The sequence below is a fragment of the Oryctolagus cuniculus genome, chromosome 18 (genome assembly GCF_964237555.1).
Source record: "Oryctolagus cuniculus chromosome 18, mOryCun1.1, whole genome shotgun sequence".
NCBI classification, from domain to species: Eukaryota; Metazoa; Chordata; class Mammalia; order Lagomorpha; family Leporidae; genus Oryctolagus; species Oryctolagus cuniculus.
The window spans coordinates 55,773,781-55,785,730 of NC_091449.1; the positions used below are offsets into that span (position 1 = coordinate 55,773,781).

The 11,950-nt window shown below is 45.4% G+C and overlaps 1 protein-coding gene across 4 annotated transcripts in view; it reads left to right on the forward strand.

Moving 5' to 3' along the window:
- LOC127491335 (zinc finger protein 19) overlaps window positions 1-7,503 on the forward strand; it is a 96,393-nt gene extending 88,890 nt beyond the window's left edge. For all 4 annotated transcript variants that reach the window (XM_051847012.2, XM_070062717.1, XM_070062715.1 and 1 more), the window contains one exon: window positions 1,010-7,503. In XM_051847012.2, coding sequence (XP_051702972.1) covers window positions 1,010-1,698 — 689 coding nt within the window. In that variant the 3' untranslated portion in view covers window positions 1,699-7,503. The remainder of the gene's footprint in view (window positions 1-1,009) is intronic.
- The last annotated feature ends 4,447 nt before the right edge of the window (window positions 7,504-11,950 follow it).

Genomic DNA, 11,950 nt, shown 5'->3' on the forward strand with positions numbered 1-11,950 from the left:
GGGGAGAATCTGGGGAGTGCATTTTAACTGGATAGTTGTAGAGCCCACCTGTGAGCATTCATTCTTTTGTCTTTCCTATTAAGCACTGAAGAGCTTACAGTTGAGGACTGAGCGCTTATGCAGGAGTTTGTTGTTTGTGCTGCTGTGTGCTAATATGGTGGGTGCCAGCTACATGTGCTTAGTAAACTGTTAAGTACTTGAAATGAGGCTGGTTCAAATGGACATGTGCTAAAAGTATAAAATGCACACCTTTTGAAGACTAAGTACAAAAATGTAAATTATCTAAACAATGTTTACATTGATCATATGTTGAAATGATAAATGACACTACTTTGGATATATTGAGTTAAAATATATTATTAAAATTAATTTTACCATTTTATCTTTACTTTTTGAATATAGCTACCAGAATATCTAAAATTACACAGCTTGGCTTGCATTGAAAATCCTCATCATCTTTCTGTTGGAGAGCCTGCTCCGCTGCAGAATGTACTAAGCCAACTCTGTAAATTAATCAGTGTAAGTGGCAAATCCAGAACTCAGTTAAGGTAGACCTGAAGAGTTCTGTCTTAAGGAAGTTAAGGTGTGGACATAGGAAATGAAAAAGCAGGCAAAACCAGAACAGGAAAACAGGAAATAAGTGATCAGGCTAAACAGAGCATGAAGCAGGAACAGTGACACCACACACCCATCACAACAGCCTTATCACTAAAGACATAAAGACTGTTTTCAAAATATCAACTTGACATAGTGTGGGCTTTGATTGACTGAGGAGCAAAAAGGCACAGAAGGCATAAAACCTGGCCACAGGCATGAATTTTTGGCCCAGCAGTTAAGGTGTCAGTTAGGATGTCCACGTCTCATGTGATTGTGCCTGGGTTCCATTCCTCACTCTGGCTTATTCCTGCCAGTGAGGATCTTGGGAGGCAGCAGGGGATAGGTTCCGGGGTTAGGTTCCTGCTACCCAAGTGGAGGACCTGGATTGAGTTTTTTCTGCTTCTTATATCAGGTGCAGAGACCAGCACCGCCAAGAGGGCCACATCAACACATGGAATTTTTGAGGAAAGAGGCCTCACAGTGGCACACGGGCTGCCAATAAGCACGTCTCAGGCAACTGACTTTCCAGGGACAAGTGAAGTGGGCCAGCACCGGCAAGTCCCCCCGGTGAAAAATACTGAAAGAAAGGGGGAGAAAGTCCACTCTGCAAGGAAGCCCTTCAAATGCGAGGAGTGTGGGAAATCCTTCAGCTTTTTTTCTTACTACATTAGACACCAGAGAATCCACACTGGCGAGAAGCCCTATCAGTGCGAGGCCTGTGGGAAGGCCTTTAGTAACAGCGCAAATCTGACCAGGCATCAGAGGGTCCACAATGGGGACAGGCCTTACCTCTGCAAGCAGTGTGGCGACGGCTTCCCCGGTAGTTCTCAGCTGGTTATACATCAGAGGATCCACACTGGGGAGAAACCCTACAAGTGTAGTGAGTGTGGAAGAGCCTTCGTTGTTACATCCAGAGTAAGCAGGCATCAGAGAACCCACAGCAGAGAGAAGCCTAAACCCTACGCATGTAGCAAGTGCAGGAGGACCTTTAGGACGTGCTCCCGGCTGCAGCGTCACCAGGACGCCCACTCAGGAGAGAAGCCTGTGCTGGACCTGGCCTATTTGGGACTCCCGGCATTTTTTACCCCATTTGCCTGGTAACGTCTCTCTGGGAAATCACGGTCCCCACCTTACTGTTCTTGTGGTTTAGTTCAGGCTCTGTTCTGCCTCGCAAGGGTGGAGTGTGCGACCCGGACTGGTGCATCTGCCCTCCTCCTTCTGCAGTAGTTCATCCAGTGAGAATGAGCTCTGTGACCATGCAGTTTCCTGCTTCTCTTGGATGTTAAATTTGATAGCACAGGAAGGCTGAGAAGATAGTCGAACTATAAGTGGCAGAGATGGAGAGAGCTAAACCCACCTCTGGATTTTTCACTGAGATGAATCAATAAATTCTGGGGCCGGGGGCGGGGGGGGGGGGTTGGTTTGTGTGTGTTTCTTTTTGCTTAAGTAATTTGGGTTGGATTTTATGTCACTTGAAGCAGAATCCTTATGTGTTGTAGAGTCATTTCAATGTCTCAGCTGTGTCAGAGCCTTCAGAGTTAACATAACCTGGCATTACTGAGTCCATACCACGAGGCCGTCTCATGTGTGTGATGTGCTAGAAGTGCTGTAGGTGTGATTTTAATGGTTCACACAGAAGCAGACACGCTTGAGTAGTGCGAATGTGGGAAAGCCATGAATCCTCTGTTAAACCAGTGTGAAGTGTCAGCATCCCGTGTGGATGAAAGTTACAGCAATTTAGAAACTGTGATGGGGGTGGCATTGTGTAGTGGGTTAAGCTGTTGTTTGTAATGTAGACATCCCATATGAGTGCTGGTTCAAGTCCTGGCTGTTCCACTTCCTATCCAGCTCCCTGCTAATGTACCTGGGAAAGCAGCAGATGATGGCCTATGTGCTTGGGCTCCTGCCACACATGTGAGAGACCCAGCTGGAGTTCCAGGCCTCTGCTTTGGCCTGGCCCAGCCCTGGCTCTTGTAACCACCTGGGGAGTGAACCAGCAGATGGAAGATCATTTTCTCTGCTCTCCTTCTCTCTCTAGCTCTGCCTTTCAAATACATAAATAAATCTCCAAAATGACTGTGATGAAAGTTTGAAGTTATAAAACAGTATCAATAAATATTTCTTAGAGAATGTAACTGTATTAAATAGAAAAATCTTTTTTTCTTCCAATTCAACCATTTATTTATTCCCTATTACAAAACTGTAAGATTTAAGTGTGCCACACATACAGAGCCAGTGTGACCATTTCTTTCTTCAGCAACGTCGTCTCTTTTCTGATTTGACTGACTTAAAGCTAACAGATCAGTGGAATCTGGCTTCCTTCCCAAGTAGCAAGGATGGGTGAGCTCCTACACTGTTCTGTGCAATTGAGTCCTGAAGGGTTCACTCTGCAAAACAAACGTTTGAGGTCATTTCCAAACCCGCTGCATCAGGGCTGACTTTAGAGAAGCCATTTGTCCAGTGTTAAGCCTCATGCTGGTCAAATCAATATTGCAGTAATCCACCATAAACCTCAATAGAAAGAACACTGCAGGAGGATTTTTCCTTAAGACCCAACAAAACTCTAGGTTTGGTTCTGCTCTGATGAAAAGTCACCCAAATGTTTGTTTTTCACTCCTGAGTCTGTGGAAAGACTTCTGAAGACCTCCTTTAGTTTCTGTCCAACCCAGACCTCAGTGCTTGGTGCAAATAGAAGATCTTTAAAGAGAAGCATTTATTTCCTACTCTAATAAAGATGATTGCTGAATTTTATATATTTCAAGATGATATTTCTTCTTTGACCTAATTATATAATTAATTATACTATTTTTCTAATACTAAATCATTCATATATATCTTTTTCTTTTTTTTTTTTTTTTTGACAGGCAGAGTGGACAGTGAGAGAGAGAGACAGAGAGAAAGGTCTTCCTTTGCTGTTGGTTCACCCTCCAATGGCTGCCGCAGCTGGAGTGCTGCGGCTGGCGCACCGCGCTGATCTGAAGGCAGGAGCCAGGTGCTTATCCTGGTCTCCCATGGGGTGCAGGGCCCAAGCACCTGGGCCATCCTCCACTGCACTCCCTGGCCACAGCCGAGAGCTGGCCTGGAAGAGGGGCAACCGGGACAGAATCCAGCGCCCCGACCGGGACTAGAACCCGGTGTGCCGGTGCCGCATGGAGGAGGATTAGCCTATTGAGCCGCGGCACCGGCCATTTATATATCTTTTATATATAGCTTTTGTTGTCACCAGATTCTCACCTAAGTTGTACAACATTTTTTTTTATTTTGAAAAAAGATTTATTTTATTTGAAAGGCAGAGTTACAGAGAGGCAGAGGCAGAGGCAGTGAGAGAGCTTCCATCCACTGGTTCACTCCCCACCTGGCCACAATGGCCAGAGCTGGACCAATCTGAAATCTGGAGCCAGGAGACTTTTCCAGGTCTCCCATATCAGTGTGTAGGGGCCCAAGGATTTGGGTCATCTTCCACTGCCTTCCCAGGTCATAGCAGAGAACTGGATGGGAAGTGGAGCATCCGGGACTAGAACTGGTACCCATATGGGATGCTGGCACTGCAGGTGGCAGCTTTACGCCACAGTGCTGGCCCCACAACATTTTTTTTTTTAAGCACAATTTCTTTTATTCACAGCTTTGCCATGGTTAATCCTTTTTTTCCCTCCCTCCCTCCCTCCCTCCCTTCCTTCCTTCCTTCCTTCCTTCCTTCCTTCCTTCCATTTATTTATTTGAGAGGCAGAGTTACAGAGAGAGAGAGAGAGAGAGGTCCTCTATCTGCTAGTTCACTCCCCAAATGATTGCAACAGCCAGAGTCAGGCCAGTCTGAAGCCAGGAGCCTCATCCAGGCCTCCCATGTCAATGCAGGGGCGCAAGCACTTGGGCCATCCGCTGCTGCTATCCCAGGCCATAGCAGGGAGCTGGATTGGAAGTGAAGCTGTTGGGACTTGAACTGGCACCCATTTAGGATGTTGGTGCTGCAGGCAGAGGCTTAACCTATTATGCCACAGCGCTGGCCCTGTCATTCGTACATATTTGTTAAGATTTATTTATCTATTTGAAAGGCAGAGAGAGAGAGAGAGAGAGAGAGAATAAGAAGAGCGAGATCTTCCATCCCTGGATCACTCCCCAAGTGCCTGCTAGAGGAAGGGCTGGGTCAGGCCAAAGCCAGGTACCTGGAAACTCCATCTGGGTTCCCATGTGGAGGCTGGGACCAAGTGTGTAAGCTGTCATTGCTGCTTCCCACGCATGTTAGCAGGAAACTGGATCAGAAACACAGCAGTCGGGACCTGAGCTAGCACTCTTTTTTTTTTTTAAGGATTTTATTTATTGGGGCCAGCGCTGTGGCACAGCGGGTTAAGGCCCTGGCCTGAAGCACCAGCATCCCGTATGGGCACCGGTTCTAGTCCCGGCTGCTCCCCTTCCGATCCAGCTCTCTGCTATGGCTTAGGAAAGCAGTAGAAGATGGCCCAGGTCCTTGGGCCCCTGGCTCCTGGTTCCGGCCATTTCGGCCATCTGGGGAGTGAACCAGCGGATGGAAGACCTTTCTCTCTCTCTCTCTCTGTCTCTGCCTCTCTCTGTAACTCTGTCTTTCAAAAAAAAAAAAGGATTTTTTTTTAAAAAAGATTTTATTTATTTGAGAGGTAAAGTTACAGACAGTGAGAAGGAGAGACAGAGAGAAAGGTCTTCCTTCCGTTGCTTCACTCCTCAAATGGCCGCAGCAGCTGGAGCTGTATCGATCAGGAGCCAGGAGCCAGGTGCCTTTTCCCAGTCTCCCATGCGGATGCAGGGGCCCAAGGACTTGGGGCATCTTCCACTGCTTTCCCAGGCCATAGCAGAGAGCTGGGTTGGAAGAGGAGCAGCTGGGACTAGAACTGGTGCCCATGTGGGATGCCGGTGCCTCAGATGGAGGAGTAACCCACTGCGCCATGACCCCGGCCCCTAAAATAAATCTTTAAAAAAAAAAAGATTTATTTTATTTGAAAGTCAGATTTACACAGAGAAGCAGATGCAGAGAGAGAGGCCTCCCCAGTTGGCCGCAACAATTTGGAGCTGCGCCAAACAGAAGCCAGGAGCTTCCTCTGGGTCTCCTGCACAGGTGCAGGGGCCCAAGAACTTGGGCCATCTTGTACTCTCCCAGGCCATAGCAGAGAGCTCAATAGGAAGTGGAACAGCCGGCACTTGGACTGGTGCCCACATGGGATGCCGGCGCTGCCGGCGGCCGCCCCGAGCTGACATTCTTAATATGGGATGTAGGAGTCCTCAGCAGTAGCTTACCCTGCTCCATCTGCCCCCATTCTTATAATCTTGGTTAGATACGGCATTTTAAATTTCTTTTTAAGTCCTCCTGGATTGTTTTTGTGGATATGTTTAGGATATTGGTACCTATATTCATAAATGGTTGCCCTCCATATCCCCCTCCCCCATTTTTGTTAAGATTTGGGAACTAGATCATACCTGGTTACTAAAAGTAGAGGCTGTTCTTTCTCTCTGAGGTAGAACATTCTGGACAGCCAAGCAGTTATCTGTTCTTTGGACGTTTGGAAAATATCTCCCTATAAAGCTACCTGAGCCAGTTGGAGGTAGAGAAGAGACCTTTAACAGTTCTTTGTGTTAAAGGCGTTGTTCAATTTCACTGTCTTCTTGAGCCAGTGTTGATAATTTATGATTTACTATTGACATTTACAAATACATTAGTCCAGAATTGTCTACAAGTTACTCATACTTACATGTAAAAGCCTGACATTTGGGGCTGGCGCCATGGCTCACTTGGTTAATCCTCTGTGGCGCCAGCATCCCATATGGGCGCCAGGTTCTAGTCCCGATTGTTCCTCTTCCAGTCCAGCTCTCTGCTGTGGTCCAGGAGGGCGGTGGAGGATGGCCTGGGTGCTTGGGCCCCTGCACCCGCATGGGAGAACAGGAAGAAGCACCTGGCTTCGAATTGGCGTAGTTCTGGCTGTAGCGGCCATTTGGGGGATGAACCAATGGAAGGAAGACCTTTCTCTCTGTCTCTCTCTCTCTCTCTCTCACTATGTAACTCTTATCTGTCAAAAAAAAAAAAAAAAAAAAAGCAGCAGCAGCCTGACGTTTATCATCATAATGTCTGGAATGGCATGTCTGTCCTGACCTTTGATCAGGTTAGGGGATTTTATAATGAAGGAAATTGCTTTTGTTCTCCATTTGAAACCTAGCACTATTGACATTTGGGACCTGATAAAAAATATTTTTTTTAAGGGCTGTCTTCTGTGTCATAGGATATTTAGCTGTATCCTGGGCCATTAGCAGAAAATACACCCGTGAGGATGGCTGGGCCTCCAGCAGCCTCCACAGCAGAGTAATGGAACAGGTGAATCAGTGTTGGCTGAGGGTTTGGGGAAGGTAGATCACAAGGGCATGCAAGCCCAGGGAGGCCACCTGAGGTGCCTCTGGAGATGCTGTGTCCACGTCCTGGGAGTGCTGGGCCGCAGGGTGCTCAGTCCTTGTGGATGCCCCCACGCCAGGGGTCAGCCGCAGATGTGGGGCAGACAAGATGAAGCTCATTTGTAGAAATCATACTGCTCATACTTTCTCATCAAAGTTTTAGATCTCTTCATTGGAATTTTTAACCTACTTGACCTACTTGGAGTTTACTGTAGTAATGGTGTGGGTTAAAAGAGTTTCATTTTTCCATTGGGATATCCAAATGTTTCAGCATAATTTATTAAGGAACCCCTCCTTTCTCTATTGCTTTCTTTCAGTTTTATTATATGGCTAGAATACAATAGAATTATATGATAGAATATAATAGAGTTATCTTGTTTTCTACAAAAGTCTTCCTGGAATTTTGATTGGGATTGCTTGGAATATATAGATCAATTTGGGAAGAACTGACATCTTAGCAATATTGATGTTTCCAATAAATGGATATAATACATCTCTCAATTATGTCTTTCATTTCCTTTGTCATTATAGTTTTCATTATGCATATCTTACATATGTTTTATTGGACACACCTAAATATCTCAATTTTTTGTGCTGTTGTAAATAGTACTTTAAAAATTTCAAAATTGTATTATTGGCAATTGAAAGTTCCAAGAATTGGTATTTTGTACCTTGACCTTATTCTGTGACCTTACTTAACTCAGTAGTTTTAGGAACTCTGTTGTAGATTCTCTGGGATTTTCTATGTAGGTAAGCATGCCCCACAGCGTAACAGTTTTGCTGCTTTCCAATCTGAGTGCTTTACACTCGCCTTTTCTGCCCTTTTTGCACTTGCTAGGACTCCCAATATGATGGTGAATAGCAGTGGTAAGGGCAGACATATGTTCTCAATGTCGGAGATGAAGACATTCTATCTTGAACACTAAGTATGTTTTCAGTACAAGGGGAGAATGCAAATAACATAGCTCCGATTCACTGTAGCTACTGACGTACAATATTTAGTTTATATATATATATATATTTAAAAGATTTATTTTATTTATTTGAAAGCCAGAGTTACAGAGAGAGGAGAGAGAGAGAGGTCTTCCATCTGCTGGTTCACTTCCCAGATGGCTGCATGGCTGGAACTGCACTGATCCCAAGCCAGGAGCCAGGAGCTTCTAACAGGTCTCCCACGTGGGTACAGGGGCCCAAGGACTTGGGTCATCTGCTGCTGCTTTCCCAGGCCATAGCAGAGAGCTGGATTGGAAGATGAGCAGCCAGGACTAGAACCGGTGCCCATATGAGATGCCAGCGCTTCAGGCCAGGGCCTTAACCTGCTGCACCACAGCGCTGGCCCCAGTTTATGTGTGTGTGTGTGTGTGTGTGTGTGTGTGTGTGTGTGTATTTCACAGCCAAGGCAAAAATGATTTTTTTTTTCATGAAACTGATGTTTCATGAAACTCATGTTTTCCTCATCAATTTCCTGTCAGTAATAACAGTAAAGACGCTGTGAACATCTGGGTCCGTGACTTTACATTATTCTTTATCTAACTAAAGATAGTGGAGGAGTTAGATGCTACATTTGATCTTGACCAGAAGCTGAGAAGCGATTAGTGGAGGAGTTGGAGGGAGAATTGGGTATTTAGGCCATGAAGTGACCAGAAGGAGAGGTGGTTCCAGAAGGAGTGGCCAAAGCTTTAAAATTACATTTGTGGCAGGCGTTTGGCCTGGTGGTTAGGATGCTGTGTGGGACGCTGGTATCCCATGTCAGAGTGCCTGAGTTTTAGTCCCAACTCTGCTCATGATTCCAGCTTCCTGCTAACATACATGCTGGTGGAGGGACTGCAGATGGTGTCCCAAGTACTTCTGTCCCTGCCCCTCACCTGCGAGGCTGAGTTCCTGGCTCCTGGCTTTGGCCTGGGCCAGTCTGGCTGTTGCAGGCATTTGGAGGGGGTAGGGGGTGTTGGTGGACTAATGGGTAGGAGCTCTCTGTCTCAGAATTTGTCTCTGCCTCTCAAATAAAAAACATTTAATAATTATGTTTTTGGTAGAGATTATGACAGACATGAGTGTGAATATAGATTTCTTTATAGCTAAGGAAACAGGTCAACACTAATTAGCTATTAATGCACTTGAAAACTCACTGAAGAAATTTTTGACAACTGGAATGGAAATTATCTCATTGTTTAAGCAAAAGGAAGATTTCAGGATGCCCGTGTTTCTCCACGTTCAGCATTTAATGAGGATAGTGGGTTAGAGTCCAGGGGAAATTAAGATTACAAAATCCTATAAGGAATTTGTTTCTAAATACCAAGCAATCAGAGCAATATGAATTCTGATTCATAAAAATGTAACCATGCAGGGAATAAGTTTGGTTTAACTTCTAATGGTCTCCATGGTACACTTGCCACAATAGCTGTTCGCTTGGCATTCACCTGCTATTTTAATATAGGAATAATTACTAAGTTGTTTGAGGAAGTGGACTTGTATAGCATCAGTAAAATATGGAAGAACAGGGCACCTATGTAGAAGCATTACTGGGAAAAACTAATGCTTGTGATGGCCAGGGTTGAGGGCCAGTGCAGTGTGTAGTGTGTCTGAAGTTCCTAAAAGACTGCTCAAATCATGCTGCTTCTCTGTTAGGAGAGTGCATTCCATAGGAATAATTGCAACATTTCTCTTCATGGAGTGTCTTTTGTTGAGTAAAAATACAATATCCTCCTTCCTCTCCATCCCCCTTCCCTCATCAAATCAAGCTATATGCAACTCTTTTTTTTTTTAAGTAAACTGTTTATTTATTTATTTGGAATTCAGAGTTATACAGAGAGAGAAGGAGAGGCAGAGAGAGAGGTTTTCCATCTGCTGGTTCATTCCCCAGATGGCTGCAACGCCCCAGGAGCCAGGAGCTTCCTCTGAGTCTCCCACATGGGTGCAGGAGCAGCTGGGATTTGAACCGGTGCCTATATGGGATGCTAGCACTACAGGCGGCGGCTTTATCCACTATGCCACAGTGCCAGCCCCTATATGCAACTCTTGACACTGAATAAGCACATTAGTACTCATGGATCTAAAGAATGTAATAAAGTTACCAACAATAAAACCTTTTTGTTTTGTACCCAGACTTAAAGAACATTTACATGATGTAAATGTTCAGAATAGTCAAATTTACAAAGTTAGAAATTATATCAGGCTTGTCTGGGATTGGAGGAGGAAGGGTAGTGATTGTGTGTGTGTGTGTGTGTGTGTGTGTTCATGACAAATTTCCATGAGCAGTGGCTTAAAACAGTATAGATTTATTTTATTTATAGTTCTGGAGGCTGGAAGTCCACAACAGGTCTCACTGGGTTGAGTTCAAGGTTTCAGCGAGGGAGAGAATCTGGTTCCTCCCTCTTTCCAGTTTCTGGAGGCCACTCACTTTCTTTGGCTCGTGATCCCTTTCTTCCGGCTTCAAAGCCAGCAGTGTTGGGCCAAGACCTCATGTTTTTTGTGGTTCTTTCTTCCTGTTCCTTCTTTCACTCATGACTATACTGGGCCCACCTGCATAATCCAAGATAATCTTCAAGTAAACTGATAAGCAACCTTGATTCCACCTTCGCTTTTTCTTGGTTGCGTAAGCTAACACAGTGACAGGTTCCAGAGATCAGGACACATGTCTTTGAGGGAAACACTGTTCTACCTACTGCAGGCAAAATGGGGCGGTGACTGCTGATTTGTTACGAGATCGCTTTTGGGAATGATGAAAATGTCCTGAAGTTTATTGTGGTGATGCTTTCACAAGTCTGTGATTGAAAAAAACTTGGGAGCTTAAACCCGAGTTGTATGATATGTGAATTAAGTTTTTTAAAAAGATTTATTTGTGTGAAAGTCAGAGTTACAGAGAAGGAAAGGCAGAGAGAAAGAGAGAGGTCTTCCATGCACTGGTTCACTCCCCAATTGGCCGCAACAGCCAGAGCTGTGCCGATCTGAAGCCAGGAGCCAGGAGCTTCTTTGGGTCTCTCACATGGGTGCAGGGGCTCAGGCACTTGAACCATATTCTACTGCTTTCCTAGGCCACAGCAGAGAGCTGGATCAGAAGTGGAGCAGCTAGGACTCGAACCGGTGCCCATATGGGATGCTGGCACTGCAGGCGGTGGCTTTACCTGCTATGCCACAGTGCCAGCCCCGTTAATTAAGTTATAATGAAGTGGGATATATGTGTACTCAGTATTTGCAAGACTAAATTTTATAACTGTCCTGGCTGAAGCCAACTCCTCTTCTGAATTCCTGGTGTCAGCGAATGGCACTTTCATCTGTCAAGCTATGGAAACTTCATGGCTGTCAAAGATTTCTTGAGCTCCCTCATATTAAGTCATTTCTCTATATCTGTTGTTTCCACTTCCAAATAGTTTCTTTTAATGCCTTTCTTTAGTCCTGCTGTTTCTTAATGTGGTTGGATCTTTATGGAGTGTTTTTTTTTTTTTTTTAAAGATTTGTTTATTTGTTTGAAAGGCAGTTACAGAGAGGCGGGGGGGGGGGGGTCTTTCATCCACTGGTTCACTCCCCAAATGGCTGCAAAGGCCAGAGGTGGACAGATCTGAAGCCGGGAGCTTCATCCGGGTCTCCCACGTGGGTGCAGAGAGCTGGATCCGAAGAGAAGCAGCCGGGTCTCGAACTGGCATCCATATGGGATGCTGGCACTGCAGGCAGCGGCTTTACCCACTCTGCCACAGCCCTCTCCACCCCGCAACGACCTTTTTGGCAGTCTGGTAACACCTGTGAACTTTTCCAATTAACATTGGGTAGAATAATTAAAAAAAAAAATGTGGGGCTGTTCTCTATGGCATAGTAGGTTAAGCCTCCGCCTGGTAGCTTTGGGACCTGCAAGGAGGGAAGGCCTATACTTCTGGGAATGGAGAGGCCTACTTCCGGGGAAGAAAGTCCTTGTCAAGGTCCCTGCGGGGTGCCTAAAGGTCAACCAATGAGGATC